The sequence below is a fragment of the Drosophila albomicans genome, chromosome 2L (genome assembly GCF_009650485.2).
Source record: "Drosophila albomicans strain 15112-1751.03 chromosome 2L, ASM965048v2, whole genome shotgun sequence".
Taxonomy (NCBI): Eukaryota; Metazoa; Arthropoda; class Insecta; order Diptera; family Drosophilidae; genus Drosophila; species Drosophila albomicans.
The window spans coordinates 17,400,432-17,415,054 of NC_047628.2; the positions used below are offsets into that span (position 1 = coordinate 17,400,432).

The 14,623-nt window shown below is 38.8% G+C and overlaps 1 protein-coding gene and 1 long non-coding RNA gene across 2 annotated transcripts in view; one reads left to right on the top strand and one right to left on the bottom strand.

Moving 5' to 3' along the window:
• Positions 1–14,623, top strand: part of LOC127565122 (uncharacterized) — a 216,065-nt gene that overhangs the window by 23,411 nt on the left and 178,031 nt on the right. Inside the window, exon 2 of the long non-coding RNA XR_007954510.1 lies at positions 9,887–10,001. This is a non-coding gene — a long non-coding RNA (uncharacterized LOC127565122). The remainder of the gene's footprint in view (positions 1–9,886; positions 10,002–14,623) is intronic.
• LOC117565994 (uncharacterized) lies at positions 9,192–11,502 on the bottom strand. The gene is made up of 5 exons (XM_034245413.2): positions 11,088–11,502; positions 10,806–11,013; positions 10,564–10,750; positions 10,388–10,504; positions 9,192–10,326 (listed from the first exon to the last, which is right to left on the bottom strand). The coding sequence occupies exons 1-5, from the start codon at positions 11,217–11,219 to the stop codon at positions 9,387–9,389; spliced, it is 1,584 nt and encodes a 527-aa protein (XP_034101304.1). The 5' UTR covers positions 11,220–11,502; the 3' UTR covers positions 9,192–9,386.

The following is a 14,623-nucleotide window of genomic DNA, read 5'->3' on the forward strand; positions in this document are numbered from 1 at the left end:
TACGGATACACGTTACATGGCAACGGAGAGACCAAACACGATGCTGATAACATCCTAGCGTCAGTTTTTTTTTCTATTCAGCTGGCCGGCTTTATGTGTCGCACTCGCTGTTGCTTTTGTTATTGTTGTTGTTCTTTTGGCTTTCTTTTGCTCGCCAGTCAGCTCCAGATATGACCCTTTTGATATGTGCAAAAGAACCGTCCATCAGCAGCTTGTTGCTTTTGCAAAAGAACGCAAGGACATGCGGCGTCGGCGGCTGCTGTTTCCATCGGCTTCCCTTTGCTCCAATGCTGTTGCTGTTTTTCCTTTTCGCCGCGCTTCCTAATCCTACAAGCAACAATAAGCCTTGGTAATTATCTGCAAAGTGACCATTAGGCGATTAGTTGACGCTGCTATGCTCCCTCTCCTCTGCATCTTCTTTCTATATAGTTTACGCCCTAACTGGGCTAATGTCGACAGTTGTAAGTAGTGTAAGTAGCAGAGCGTCTAACTAAGTATTTGTGTGTGAGTGTGTTACTGAAGCACAAACTTTTAATATGTTCAATGTTAGTTAGTAGAAAAATAAAATAAAAGTAATCTTTTATGCTATATTACGACAGCGAAAGTTTAATATTATGAAACACTCTGCTAACTAATTATTAAATATATGTAGGTACTTATATTAGAAGTATATAGCTATTAACTTTATATAATAAAATATAACAAAAATTGCATATAGCAAGTTAGGTTTATTTTGTATTCATTAAAAAGATCTTCAACATGTTTCCCTTTTTATACCCGCTACCCATAGGGTAGAAGGGTATTATAACTTTGTGCCGGCAGAAAATGTATGTAACAGGTAGAAGGAGGCATCTCCGACCCTATAAAGTATATATATTCTTGATCAGCGTCAACAGCCGAGACGATCTAGCCATGTCCGCCTGTCCGTCTGTGTGTCTGTCCGTCCGTCCGTATGAACACCTAGATCTCAGAGACTATAAGAGATAGAGCTATAATTTTTTTTCGACAGCATTTGTTATGTTTGCACGCAGATCAAGTTTGTTTCAAATTTTTGCCACGCCCACTTCCGCCCCCGCAAATCAAAAAATCGAATAACAATCGTAATTTTAAAGCTAGACTAGAGTATATGCAAATTACAATACTACTAAAAGCGTAATTCCTACTTACTATTGCTGATAATCTGGTATTTTTTGCACTTGTTGGTATAAACTTGAATATGATGTATGAGTATTATATATATGTATAATCTATTAATTAAAATATTCAAAAAGTTCCTTACCCTGTCCCATTTTTATTTTGCAATTCAAATATTTTAAGGGTTTTTTTTTTATCACCAGCAAACCTAAATAACCTATTACTTAAAATTATTCTATATTACTCAAAATATTTGTTGCCCGTTATCGTTATTTTATCAAATGCAAAGATAATTAATTTCATTTGCTAGCTTTCACTGTCTCATAGTTTTGTGTTTATTAATTTGGTTCATTCATCTAGCTTTAGTAGATTTCTTTGTTGAATTTCTTGATCTACTCTAATCTTATACAATCTTCAATTTAGTCTCTCACTCGTACTTCTGTTCATTTATCTTTATGTCTTCCACCTTTGCCTTGCCACAGCACAGCTCCCCAAAACACGACAAAGAAGTTTCATTTTCTTGTGCGCACTTTGCGCATCGCATTGCTTTTGCCTTCATACTCATTTTTATGTTCATCTAATTTGCATTTGCATAGTTTCCTTTCCTTTCTTCGACATTTGCGACATTTTCATTTTGCTTTGTGTGTAGAAAGAAAATATGATGAGTGGTGTTTTAGCTTAAGGATAAGAGGGCGCCAAGCGTTTCCCTGTTCTCTTACCTTTAGGCAACGTTAACGTTGATGGTTTATGAACTGTTGCATACATTTTGGTTTGGCTAACAAGCTGACTTAGTATGTGATAATTTTGCTGGCCAATAGTTTCATTTTCCATGTTTTTGTCATCAACTGAAACGACGACGACAATTTTGCAGGGATTGCGGCAAATGCTTTAGCTGCTGCCGCTGCAGTTGCTCAAAGTCACAAAAATTACCATAAGCAGGCCAGCTAGGAGAAAGGAGGTCGCTTTTTTTTTCCACTCGTATTTCGATGTCTAAGTCTAAGCACACGCGGCGCATTGAAAATTATTTACGATAACGATCGCATAATCATAATAATAATCACATTATAATAATTCTTGGCTTTACGGTCGGCCACTTGGGGGCTCGATGCGGCGCACTTCGGCTTCGGCCTGCGGTCTTTTCGCTCTCTCTCTGAGGACGTGTAATAATAAAATGCAATGCCCATCTGCCTCAACTGGTTGGTTGGTTGGTTGGTCGCCCAGCGTAATGTGCGCTGGGCTTATAAATAAGTCTACAACGCACACATTGGAGGCGGGTGCAAAAAACCTCAAATAAAAAAAAAGCAGCAAAATCGAAGGACATAAAAGGGGGCAGTAACTACATTTTGAGGTGGCAAAAGGGGCAAAAAATGGCAACTGCATTGATGTTATTACCTGGGCTGCCAACTATTTGCTAAAGTCAATAAACCAAAATGACAGGCCCGACAAACTGGGGCGGAAAGGCGACAATATGGGGAGTCGCTCTTGCTCCATTGGGGAGCTCTTCTCTCTCTCTTATTTGGACGGACGACACGAGACGAGACACCCTCACACACACAACGCGTGGCAAGAGGCCAACGGACGAACGGACGGACGGAGCCGCTTTTCATATTTCCCATTGCAGTTGTTATTTTATGTTTTGTTCCGCTTGCAGCAAATTATTGTTATGCTTCTGGATTTTGCGCATAATTCTGCAGTTTTCGTTGTTGTTTGTTGTGTTGTGCCTGCTACTCGTGTCGTTGCCGTTGTTCTTGTTGTTGTTTGAGCTATTTCGAGTATGTTACTCATACGCCATGTGAGCCCTGCTCTGACATGCAAATTTGTATGCACTTTTAAATGAGCCATAGCCTCAAATATGCCACCACCAACCACCAACTACCATCAACAATAACAACAACATCAACAACAACAGCAACTATAGTATTTTGCATTCTTTTTTTCCAGTTTCTTTTTTTATGCATTGTTCCCCATTTTCAATTTGTTTTCTGGCCAGGCATTTGGCACGACCAGCTGAGGGTAACCAGAAGAGCAGCTGTCGTCGTCATGGGTTTGCCATTTTTGGGTAAAGCATGGTGAATGCATGACGAACTTTGTACTCTTCCATTGAATACCCTCTAAAATAATACTATTTACGTTGTGCGTATACTTAATATCAGTAACAATCAAAGATATCAAGTATACCCGCACTTGTCAGCGTTGTCTACTTGATCTACCTCAAACAAAAATTAAACGTATTCTCAATTTCAATTCAATTAATTTAATCAAATTTTATACGCTCGCGATATCGCAGAGTATAATTTAAGCTAATAACTATTACTGCCCAATGGGTGGTGTCTTTTATCAGTTATTTGCCCATTGACAGCATTACGAAGTACTGAAATAGGATTTCTTTTGCAAATCCATCAAGTCATTCTTTAATCGCATGCACATTGTATTTAACAATGAGATTGTGTTTACTCACATGAGTATTATCTATCGCTGGAGGTTAATTTGATGCCGTTTTATAAATAGCCTACTTAATTATGAGCAATAGATAAAAGAAGAGAAACCTTCCATGCGTAAACTATGAAATACTTTAATGAAACACACACTTCGATAAACGTACGTCACAGGTGTTTATCTATGCGAATTCACGTGGAGCAAATCTTTGTCGAATCTTAATCTTAAGAGTATTGCGTTTTCGGATTTGTGTTGCCGATTTCGAATTGCTTGAATAAGTATTTTGGTTTAGTTTAGCACGCTGCGGTTGCAAATTCATTTCACAACAAAAAAAAAAAAATGGAGAAAAAAATGTAATCGACAGCAGGGAGAAGAAAAAAGAGTAAAAAGACTTTGGCAAGTTTATTTATGCTTTGCGTGTCTGCTGTGAATTAGTGCCAAATTTGATTATCTATGGCCGAACACAGATAGACACTTACTCATACAAATACATTTAGTATCCTCAGACACACACAAACACACACACTTACACACAGAGAGCCCACACAGCTACAAAACACGCCTAAAAGTAAGTCACGATGTTTCCGCCAACTGCTGACAGTTGTTGTTGCTGTTGTTGTTGCTGGCGTGGGTGTTGTTGTTGTCGTTGTTGTTGTTGTTGTTGCTGTTGTCACTGTCTATCTGCTTTTATAACGCCCATATTAAATTGATTTCTTTAATCAATTCAAATATTTATGGCTTTCTGTAATTTTTCATGTGAACGCGCTTCTCATTCCCCGCCCCAAGCATGCTTTTTGATATCCATTCATTCAGCTTAAACGATTTGAATCGTGGTGTTTTAAAATTTTTGTTTGCCCCAAAGGCAATTTTTCCAATCTACATTTTGCAGCCAGGGGGCGTGCCTCGCGCCTACATTTGCGTGTTGCCGCCATCAAGAAAGATTTTTTGAATGTCATAAGTCACATGCCAAGCGGTAATTAGTGTAAACTCGTTCTCTTTCTCCTTTGACCTTTAAGAAGGCGCAGCTTGCGGATGGAACACAAAGTAGTTCAAGGCTTTAGCTGTGGCAAACAATTATTATTTAAGCTATTAATAATAATGAAATTAGCTGCTTTCTTTGCTCTCTATCTCTCTCTGTGCTGGCTCTGGTGGTGTTAAAGAATTAGTTAATTTATCAAGTTCTTGTCTCTCGCTGAACTTTTCAAAGCAGCGCCAACAAATTGTACTTATTTCAAGTTAAGTTCTTCATGTCGACTTTTTTTTTCTTTACCTCGCTTAGAAACTAATTTCAAAGTTTTTGAAGAGTTCAGCTGGGTTGACAAAGGTCAATGGCTTTAGGGGGCGGATTGAACTAGTGGAAAAGTCTCAAAATAGATGTGATAATGTTGACGTAGCTACCAATTACCTCGAGCAATAATTGAAAGGGGAAAACTATTTAATAAAATATTATGCAACAATGGAGACAATGGTTGCAAATCAAAAGAAATTGCTGCCGCCGCTGTACAACACAAATTGAACTATAGAGTGGCTGTCACCTTATCGATTAGTAGTGCAATATACAGTATAGTCTATATACTGTTTATATGTATGCATGTAGATGAGGAGGAAGATGAGGACATGGCTCTATCAATGAATTTGTCTGCTGTGTTTCTTTGTGAACGAACGAACGAACGAAGGAACGAATTCAATGGCTTACGCCAGCAAGGAAGCGCATTATGGCTTCCCGGCGGAGGCTGAAGAAGACTGGTGGCTGCCACAACAATGAATGGCGCGAACAATGTCTAAATCTTTATTAATTCGACTATTTTGTGAAGCTGTTGCCAGACTGCACAGCTAACACAGCTGAACACAGTCGAAGGAAGCGAGAACGTGGCTACTCTGTCAAGTCTGTCTCTCTCTGGATGTTGGATGGGAGTGGACCACTCAACAAATAAATTAATAGCCATCAATCAGTAAATCCGCCAAAAGGACCTTTTGCTTTCAATGCAAAAGGTTCCTGCTCAGCAAAGAGCGTGTGCCTGTCTCCCTCTCCCTCGCTCTTTCTCTTTCTCTGTATGTGCGTGTGTGTATGTTCGTATGATGGAGACGCACAAAAGCGCGCTATAAACGCGCTCAATGAATGGCTAATATGCCCACTGCACGCGTCCTCCGCATTTTGGTTAAGCATGGCAGGGGATAGTGCGGAGTGAAGTGGGATTAGAAAGGGAAGAGTGGAGGCTGCTGTTTCCTCTTTGAGGTCACAACCTAAAGCTGCTGTACGTGGCAGCAATTACGGTGAAGCAAGCAAAAAAAGTGTGCATAAAATCCGATTAAATTATAATGCAACATTTTTTCGATTTTACAAAAAGTTGGTGCAAAAAGATACATATTATATTTGTATTTTGTTTTGTTTATGTTGAAGCAAATGCGTTGTTCTCAGCGCACCCAAATAAGCTATATAGCAAACATATTCAATGCGCTTCTGAGAATTGTTTACATGGAGACTTTTGTGAACTGACTTTGTGTGATCAAGCGAGCGGATTCTGTTGAAATAAGTCAGTCTATGCTGTCAGTCCTTGACCTAAAGCACATTTGTGAAACAATAAATTCAAAAGTTATTTTTTCCTACGGTAAATAGAAAGTATGAAAATGTATAACAAATACTTCATCCTTCTTATTTGTAAATAAGAAGAAGAAATGATTGTCTAGAGATAGCTTTTAAATTTTAATTTTTATGATTCCTGAAAATTCGGTTGCAATCAGATGAAAATTGTAGAAGTTATTCAAGAAATATTTTGTATAGGATTCTATGGTATATTTTAAATGTAGTACTATATAAGTATACCAATTATAGCCTTTGACATATTTTAGAATTTTTACAGTATATTTTATAATTATGGTATATTTTAAATGTACTATACCAAATACAGCTATCGAATTATTTTTAAAATTATCTTGGTATATTTTAAATTTAGTACGCGGGTATCTCACAGTCGAGCACACTCGTCTGTAGAAGTTTAACTTATTTTATCTGTATCAATATCACATTTTTTGATACTCATTTCGTGGCAAAAAAACTATAAACCATAACATTTGTAAATTAATGAAATTTAAAAAAATTCAATATATCATGATGATGTTTAGATTTCATTTATACTTTTTTTTTTATCAGAATCAATATTATATTTTGATATTTTTGTTGCAAAAAACTATTAACTCTAAATTTGCAAATTGACGTCTATTTTGTTAAAAAGAATTCAGTAAGTTCTGATGATTTTTTGATTAAATACATTGTCGTTTTTATCTGAATCAATATCATATTTTTGATGCTTCATTCTTTACCAAAAACTATTAACTGTCAATGGCAAAGAGCATTTCAATTTCTGTCGCTGATCCGATGGCATGCGATGGATCATTTCATATTTTTGTGTTGCGAATAACTTGACAGTTTGCAGGAATTAACCGATTACATGCTAAGGGGGTGTGACAGTTCAATTTCTTTAAGCGACATCTGAGGGCAACGCTGGCAACTGGCAACCGACAAAACAGGGAAACTGGCAATCTCCAGCTGGCAAAAATGCTGCACACACAGACACAGAGAGCAGGAACAGCGTATGACAAAAGTAACAGCAAGCAACAACAGCAACAAGGAAGAAGAACAAGAAGCGACTCATAAATCATTCGCGACGTCGATGTCGAGTATGATGACGACTGGCAATCGCAGGATCTGATTGACTACTGTCAGACGAGAGGGACAAACCAATAGAACCTAGGATAGAGAGAGAGAGACTGCGAGTGTATGTGTGTGTGTGTGTAGACGTATTACAAGCATTGATGCTGTAAGCATAGACCATATATGAAATGACACACAAATATATGCATAAGTGTGTGTGTGTATGTGTGTGAGTGTGTTTCTAGTACAACGTGCATTTATTTGTAGGCGACACAGAAGTGAATAGAAAGAGAAGGCAGGAGAAGACTGCTGATGTCGAGAGAGTTCTATGGAAATGCTGTGGCATTCATATGCACAGCTTCATGTTGTTGTTGCTGCTCTTCTTATTCGAGTTGCTGTTGTTGTTGTTGTTATTATTGTTGTTATCGCTGTCGCAGTTGGCATTGTCGTTGACTGCGAAGCCAGCAGAGCGAAACAAATGAAATGTGACACATTATGCGACGAGGCGTATAACTGTCTCTCTATATCTGCTTCTGTATCTGTGTATGACTCTCTATGCATGCGCGTGTGTGTGTGTGTGTGTATTAAATCACATCGAAATGACTTTCGTACTCTATCAATGTCGAAATTATGCAATAACTTCAATTGATTACAAGTGCGTGAGTAATTTAATGGCAATACTCTCCTCCACCATATAGAAGCTCGCATATCGGCAATCAGTGGCAAATGTTGCCCTCCGCTCGCACCGATTTTCGGAGGACAGTAAAACGTTTAAAGTGTCATGTTGCGGCCTCTTCTGTTGTTGCCTCGTTACGCGGCACTTGGCTGCCTCTTTTTTTTTTTTTGCTTTTTTACTTTATTATTATTTGCTGTTCTCGTTGTTGTTGTTGCTGTTTGCTTTGACAACCCACTTACTTAGATAGACGGGCACCTGTCTTGATTGTCCTGGTTCCATGCTGAGCAAATCGCACACATTTCGAAAGAGAGAGTTGGGTGTAAAACCCTTCAAGTTGACTTGGTAGCCGTAGCCCTTGCCATTGGGACGCTGTGTGTGTGTTATCTGTGTGGCAGCGCTTTTTGCTTAGCTGCCTGCTTAGCTGATGGCTCCTGGTATTTGGTATTTGCCTTGACTCAGGTCCCGCATGTGCTGCGCTCTGCTGCTCGCCGCCCATATCCAGTTAAAAGGATAATGGAGCACAACAATTTTTACACGCATATATTTTACAAATATTTGCATTTTTCCCTCGCTGCCTGACAAGTGAGCCGAGCCAGCCAGCCAAAAGGTAACAACCATGTGTGTTAGAAGTGAAAGGAATGTAAAGTGAAAGAAAGCGAGAGAGAGAGCGAGAGAGAGAGATAGCTAGCCCATAACTTTGGTAAACCTTTTGCATTGCTTCTTTTTAAGACACATTTGCGTCGTACTTGTGTCGGGGTTTAGGCCTGAAAAGCCTCAACTGCACATAAAGGGATTGAGTTTGTATGTCTCGTTCTCCCACTCTTTATCTCTGTCTCTGTCTATCTCATGCCATGTTTAGCAAAAGGATTTGTGTTTGTGTCGCCTTTTGTAACAAAACCTTACGCATTTCTCTACTTATGCCGTTTTGTTGTTAGTTGTATGTCTGTTTGTACTATGATCGAATTACGCGCCCTTTACATGCTTTTCTACAATGTGATCGGAAACATAAGATATTTGCATAAATGCAAATAACATTTACATTCAAGTGCTTCTCATGCTGTGCTTTGTGTGCATTCAGTGCAGTTTATGGTCAATTTGTAGCTAACAGGTTAATCGCTGATGTCCAACAGGGAAACAGTTTATTGTTAGGAAATTTGTAATGCAATTAAGCGGGAAGCTGTGATAATAGAAGAGTAGTTAAAATAGTATAAAGATTGCAAAAATAAATAAAGAATTTGTTTTAGTAGCATAATATTTTATTTATTTGCTGATCACTTGAAAGCTTAAAAAATATATGTACAAGAGGCTTTTGGAAAAACTTAATTTTTTAACGAAATTTCCGAATTATTTTTTAAGATTCATTTTTAAACAGTACAACTTTTTCAATTTCCCAAATGTGAGCCCCTTGAAAATAATAACAATTATAAAAAGTAATTATATATAATAGAGTTAAACAACGCTTGCTTCACTCCCAATCACATAGTCCACTTATTGTGCCAGAAACATTTCAAGTCCTTGCTTACGCATGAATTTGCCATTGGCATTGAATGGCAATCTGTCCACGAAACGAACTCCGGCATGCAGATGCTTTGTTTCAATCGGCAGCCGCTTGATCACATAGTCAACGATTTCCTTTTCGCTAATCTCACAATCGGGATTCTTGAGCACCAAAGCACCAGCTGCATCGCCAATTAGATCATCTGGAACGCCAATGACACAGCAAGCCTTGACTTGTGGCAACTCCAGAATTGCATTCTCAATTTCCGTAGGCCAATAATGAATGCCCATGTACTTGAGGGTTTCCTTTTTGCGATCCACAATATACAGATTGTTGTCATTGTCAAAGTATCCCAAATCTCCCGTATGAATCCAACCTTCAAAGTCTTGCATTTGCCGTGTTGCAACTGGATTGCCATAGTAGCCATTCCAACGCTTACCCGTATGCACATAGATCTCACCCACCTCATTATGGCCTAATCTCTTTCCAGACTCGTCGACAATGCGTATCTTAATGCCCGGATTTGGATGGCCAGCTGTTGCTGCATTGCGGATGCCAAAACTCATTGTAACTATGCCAACTTCGGACATGGCATAACCCGAATTGTAAGTAGCTTCCTTGAATAATTCCTGTGTGCGTTCCAGTGTCGATTGCGACAAAATGCCACCGCCATAGTTTAGATTTCTCATCGAGGCGAGCGCTTCGGGTGTGGCTTCTTTGCAGGCGGCAATGGCAGCCAAATGCACCGGAGCCAAGGTGGCATAATTGATTTTATATTTACGCACCAATCTCACAAAGTATTCCGGGGAGAAAGGTTGGTCTGTGATGATGCGAGTGCTGCCAAAGAAGGTGCTGAAAAGGAAAGCCCACAGGCCGCTAATCCAATCCAAGCCGCTTGTGATGAAGAATATGGTTTCGCTATTGACCAGCCTGTAAAATGTTGCCAAAGTCAAGCATTAATATGTTTGTTGAAGAAGTTCCTTTAACTTACATTTTATCCTGCACCAACACATTGTTTGAAACACAGACAGCTTTGGGCAAACCCGTGGTGCCAGAGGAGCAGAGTATAGCAATGGTCTGATCACTGCCATCTTTAAGTGGTTCCGGTCTAAATTGAGATTAAAGTTATAAAACAAAAAATAACTCACACACTTGCTAAGCACTTACTGATAAAACATTTCAGTAGCAGTTTTGGTCAACAGACTCTCAATAGTCAGAACATCTTCAATGTGGCCAGAAAGCAATATAATTTCGGGATTCCATTCCTTGGTGGCTGCATGAACCTTATCATAAAATTGTGCATCACAGAATATCAATGCAGGTCGTGTTATGTTGTACATGTATTTGAGAGTCTCTGCAAGGCAATTGATTAGTTGACTAGAATGTGCTAGAATAAAAGAGTTTTGTACCTTCATCGAAAATGGGATTTACACCGTGGAATGGTGTGCCATTTAGCAGGCATGCCAAACCCATGGGCATTACATAGGTTGTATTCCTGCCCACGACACCGACGACACTTCTGTGATCCAGGCCACGTTGCTTCAGATGCTGGGCAATGCGAATGGCCCAGGTGATGGCCTTCTCGTTGGTCACAACAATGCCATCGCTATCTGATATCTGTGACATTATATTTCGGTATTTATTTCGAGGATATTTCTAGGATTCTTTACTCTTTTGTTCTTCACTCTCACCTGACACACGTTCTTGGGATAATTATTCATGGTATTGAATATAATTCTACCCACTGAAGTGTCATCACTGTACATGGAGGATCGTTCAGGACCACTCCAGAGCTTGTTAACACTATCCCAGGTCACTGTCATTGCACAAAAGATTTGTCAACTTTAACGTTCTGTGCGATCCAAAGTCTTTAAATAGACTAACCACAGAATCGTGATTTATTGCCTTATCAATACGAAGTTACCCCACGGTTAGTTCTTTTATCAAATCACAAGAAAATATGCTCAACCAAAACACTTAACACTTATAGATATTAAAGCTTATCATTTATAACGTACAACTCAAAACGAAAGCGAAAAGATTAAAGTTGCTTAATAAAGCTGCGCATACCCTATAATTATCAATTTGCGTATTTCATTGAATAAAATTCCAAGCTAATCAACAAAATATGTTTGTGCAATTGATAGAATTCCACAAGTTCAACAACTTTGTCAAGTGCCAAGATTTAGATTGTCATACATTTATGTTTAAATGATTCGGAATGTTTCCTTTTTACATTGATAATTTTGCATTTGTTAATTCCATTTGTCATTTGTAAGACAGCAAGTTGACAAATTGAAATTGCTTGACATAATTTCAGAATATCAATTCAATTATTTACAAAGCAGTTATTTGGTTGGTCATCTGTAATTATATTATTCATCATTCACATTTGAATAACTTAAATTACAATATACCTTGCTTTTGTGTCTGTGCATAAGAGGGTATAATTAAGTGAATATCAAAGATAAAATGTAGATTTGGTTAAATGTTGAGAGTGCGGTGCGGTTTTAATTAATTTCACAAATGTTTATTTATAGAGTTCTTATAGTCTCACAATATATAATTAGATGAACAGCAAATGCAGCAAATTGAATTCAACTGAATGCTCATTTGGGTACTTTTTATTTGAGGGTATTTTTTATTGCCATTCAACTGACTTGAATGGCAAAAAAGTACACTAAAATGTGCTAAATAGCATATGAGAGGGTCACAAAAATTAAAAGAAAATTCATAACTTTAAAGTTACAGAATTTGTGCTTGGTAACTTGAAGTTGAGCAAGTTTCATCAGAAAATTATTATGATTTACAATTAAAGTTGAAGATTCTGTGCTTGGTAACTTAAAGTTGAGCAGCGTAAATTCCCATTATTTGATTTTATTATTATCACGACAATTGGTTCGTAATGTCATCAGTGAATTATTAATATTTACATTTAAAATAAATAAATGCAAAATGGGTTTACGAAAAATAATCAAAATTTATGAAATGAGTTTTCGATTTCGATTTCAATTGTAAATTTAAAGCAACAATTTCATGTTTTTTTACTTTTCTGATAATGTTGCTGTTGATTATTATGCTAATATGCAAATTGTGATGCCGATTATAGACAGTTGTGCTTGGAAAAGTGCACAATATTAATATAGAGATTCATTAACATACACTGTGCAAATTTGCTTTATTTTACATAAATTGCGTATACGCGATGTGTGTCGACTTTAATTAGCTTTCACACCCTTTCACACACATACTGTCGATGGATGCTGCTCCAGATGCAACAACAATAACAACAACTAAGGTCAATGTGCACATGCTTATTAGTTGTGCAGCAAACTCGTTGTAGGATATGGGTCAAGCAGAGAATGAACGCTTTGGGCTTCGTTTGGATACAACGAAAAAAAAATGATGTGTGCGTGTTGCCAGTTTGCCGGAGCATAACAGCCATGCATAAGTGGCAAGCAGCAGCAGCAATAGCAACAGCAGCAGGTCAGGTGTTAAAGCTGACTTTACTCACTCTCTGTTGTTGTTGTTGCTGATGTGGCTGCTATCTGGCAGGCTCTGGCATACTGTCGACGTCAACGTCAACGTCGAGCCGCACTCATCCTAGAAACATAGAAAAGGCGAAAAAAACAGCAAAAAAAAAAAAATGAGAGAAATATGTGTTGTTGGCCTAGCGAGAATACTCTGCGTGCGAGGCAAGTGGCGCCAGTTTGTATTGTCATCCTTTAGCCGTCACTTTTTGTCTCCGCTCTCGCTTTGCGTTGCTTTACTTTGCTTTGCTATTTTTCTTGCTTTCTAGTTTGAGTTTTTTTTTTTTTTTTTTTTGTTCTTCACGCTTTGCACTGAGCCTGCTCTGTCTCTTTGGCTCAGTGTCTGTGTGCGCTGGAGCGCTTTTTCTTTTCTATTATTGTCTCACTTACAAGTGTACCCGATGTATTATGCATATCCTGTAACACTCCACTTTTGTTGTGCATTAGTCAAATGTGCGCCGCCGTTTGGGGCGAAGAAAAAAGGGGAAAAACTCTGAACTCAAAAAGGGAAAGCGCGAAGTGATGCGAGAAAGCAATGGTCATGGAAATGGAGCACATTTAGTCACACAATTGGCTTTGCATGGCCAACGAGCTAAATATGGTTGTCAAGACTGACTGAAGCCTTTTGTTTTTGCAGGTGAATGGAAAACAAATGAAGAAATTAAAGCGCCGAATTAATAAGCACTTTATCCATTTCCTGCTGGGCACTTTAATTGGCCTGGCCTGGCCTATGCAAAGGTTTTGTGTGTCCCAGTCGTGTCCAAGTCGAGTCTTTAGCTTGCTTATGCGACTATTAATACGCTGCCATAAGCCACTGTAAATGTCTTTAGGGGCCTAGTCTCTAGTCTCTGGTCTCCCTGAGCTCAGCTCTCAACCTTTGCTTCGTTACCGTGTGGCAATTATCAGGGCAAAGGCGTCGGTGTTGACGTCGACGTTGACTGTGGCAGCGACTGCGACTGCCTCTTGGCAATGCCATAAAAGTGCCACTTAAACTGTTTTAGTTTCTCTTTTTGTGTGTGCGTGTGTGTGTGTGCGTTGCTTTGAAGTTGCACGTGGGCAAAAATAGTCACACTGGACAACAGGAACGCATATTAAATTGGTAGCGAAAAGTCGGAGCAGATAATTGCTTCACAAGTGCATAAATTTAAAGCGCGGCAAATGAATAGTTGAGTTTGCAATGCAGTTGGACATTTGCTGAATATTTAATAGACTTCATCGGTTTTATGTCAGTTTTATTAACACCGATTTCAATTAGCTTTGGCTTACTAAATTATTAATTGGCATTTTTGTATACGAGTGTGTGTATGTGTGTGAAATTGCTGCAACCTGTTCGTCGTCGTCAGCGTGAGCTTGTTTAAGCCAACTGTGGCAGTTCAGGCAGTTGGCCGACAGCCGGGCCCAAATGCGAGACGTGTTTAATTGCTCGATTAGTGAGCAGTTTTCCTGGGCAGCCTGCGACGATGTTGCCGCCCACAAACCGCCCTCCTCGAGGGGGCGTTTTGTCTGTTGTCGCTTTTGTGTTGGGCAAATAAAAACCTGGCAGCGGCGTCCTCGACGCCGTCACCAAATTCCCTAAGCCATAATCTTGAGCTCCAAACGCAAGTGCGAGAGAGTGCGACAGAATGCTAGAGAGAGGGAGATGCTTGGCAAAAATCTGGTTTTCAATTTCATTTTCACTCGAACAACACTTAAAAACA

Bases quoted from the DNA above. Each gene is read 5' to 3' on its own strand.
- LOC117565994 (XM_034245413.2), bottom strand. From the start codon at position 11,219: ATGACAGTGACCTGGGATAGTGTTAACAAGCTCTGGAGTGGTCCTGAA. The intron at 11,014-11,087 runs GTGAGAGTGAAG...ATAATGTCACAG, and splicing joins ATCCCAAGAACGTGTGTCAG to ATATCAGATAGCGATGGCAT. The intron at 10,327-10,387 runs GTAAGTTAAAGG...AACATTTTACAG, and splicing joins GTGTTGGTGCAGGATAAAAT to GCTGGTCAATAGCGAAACCA.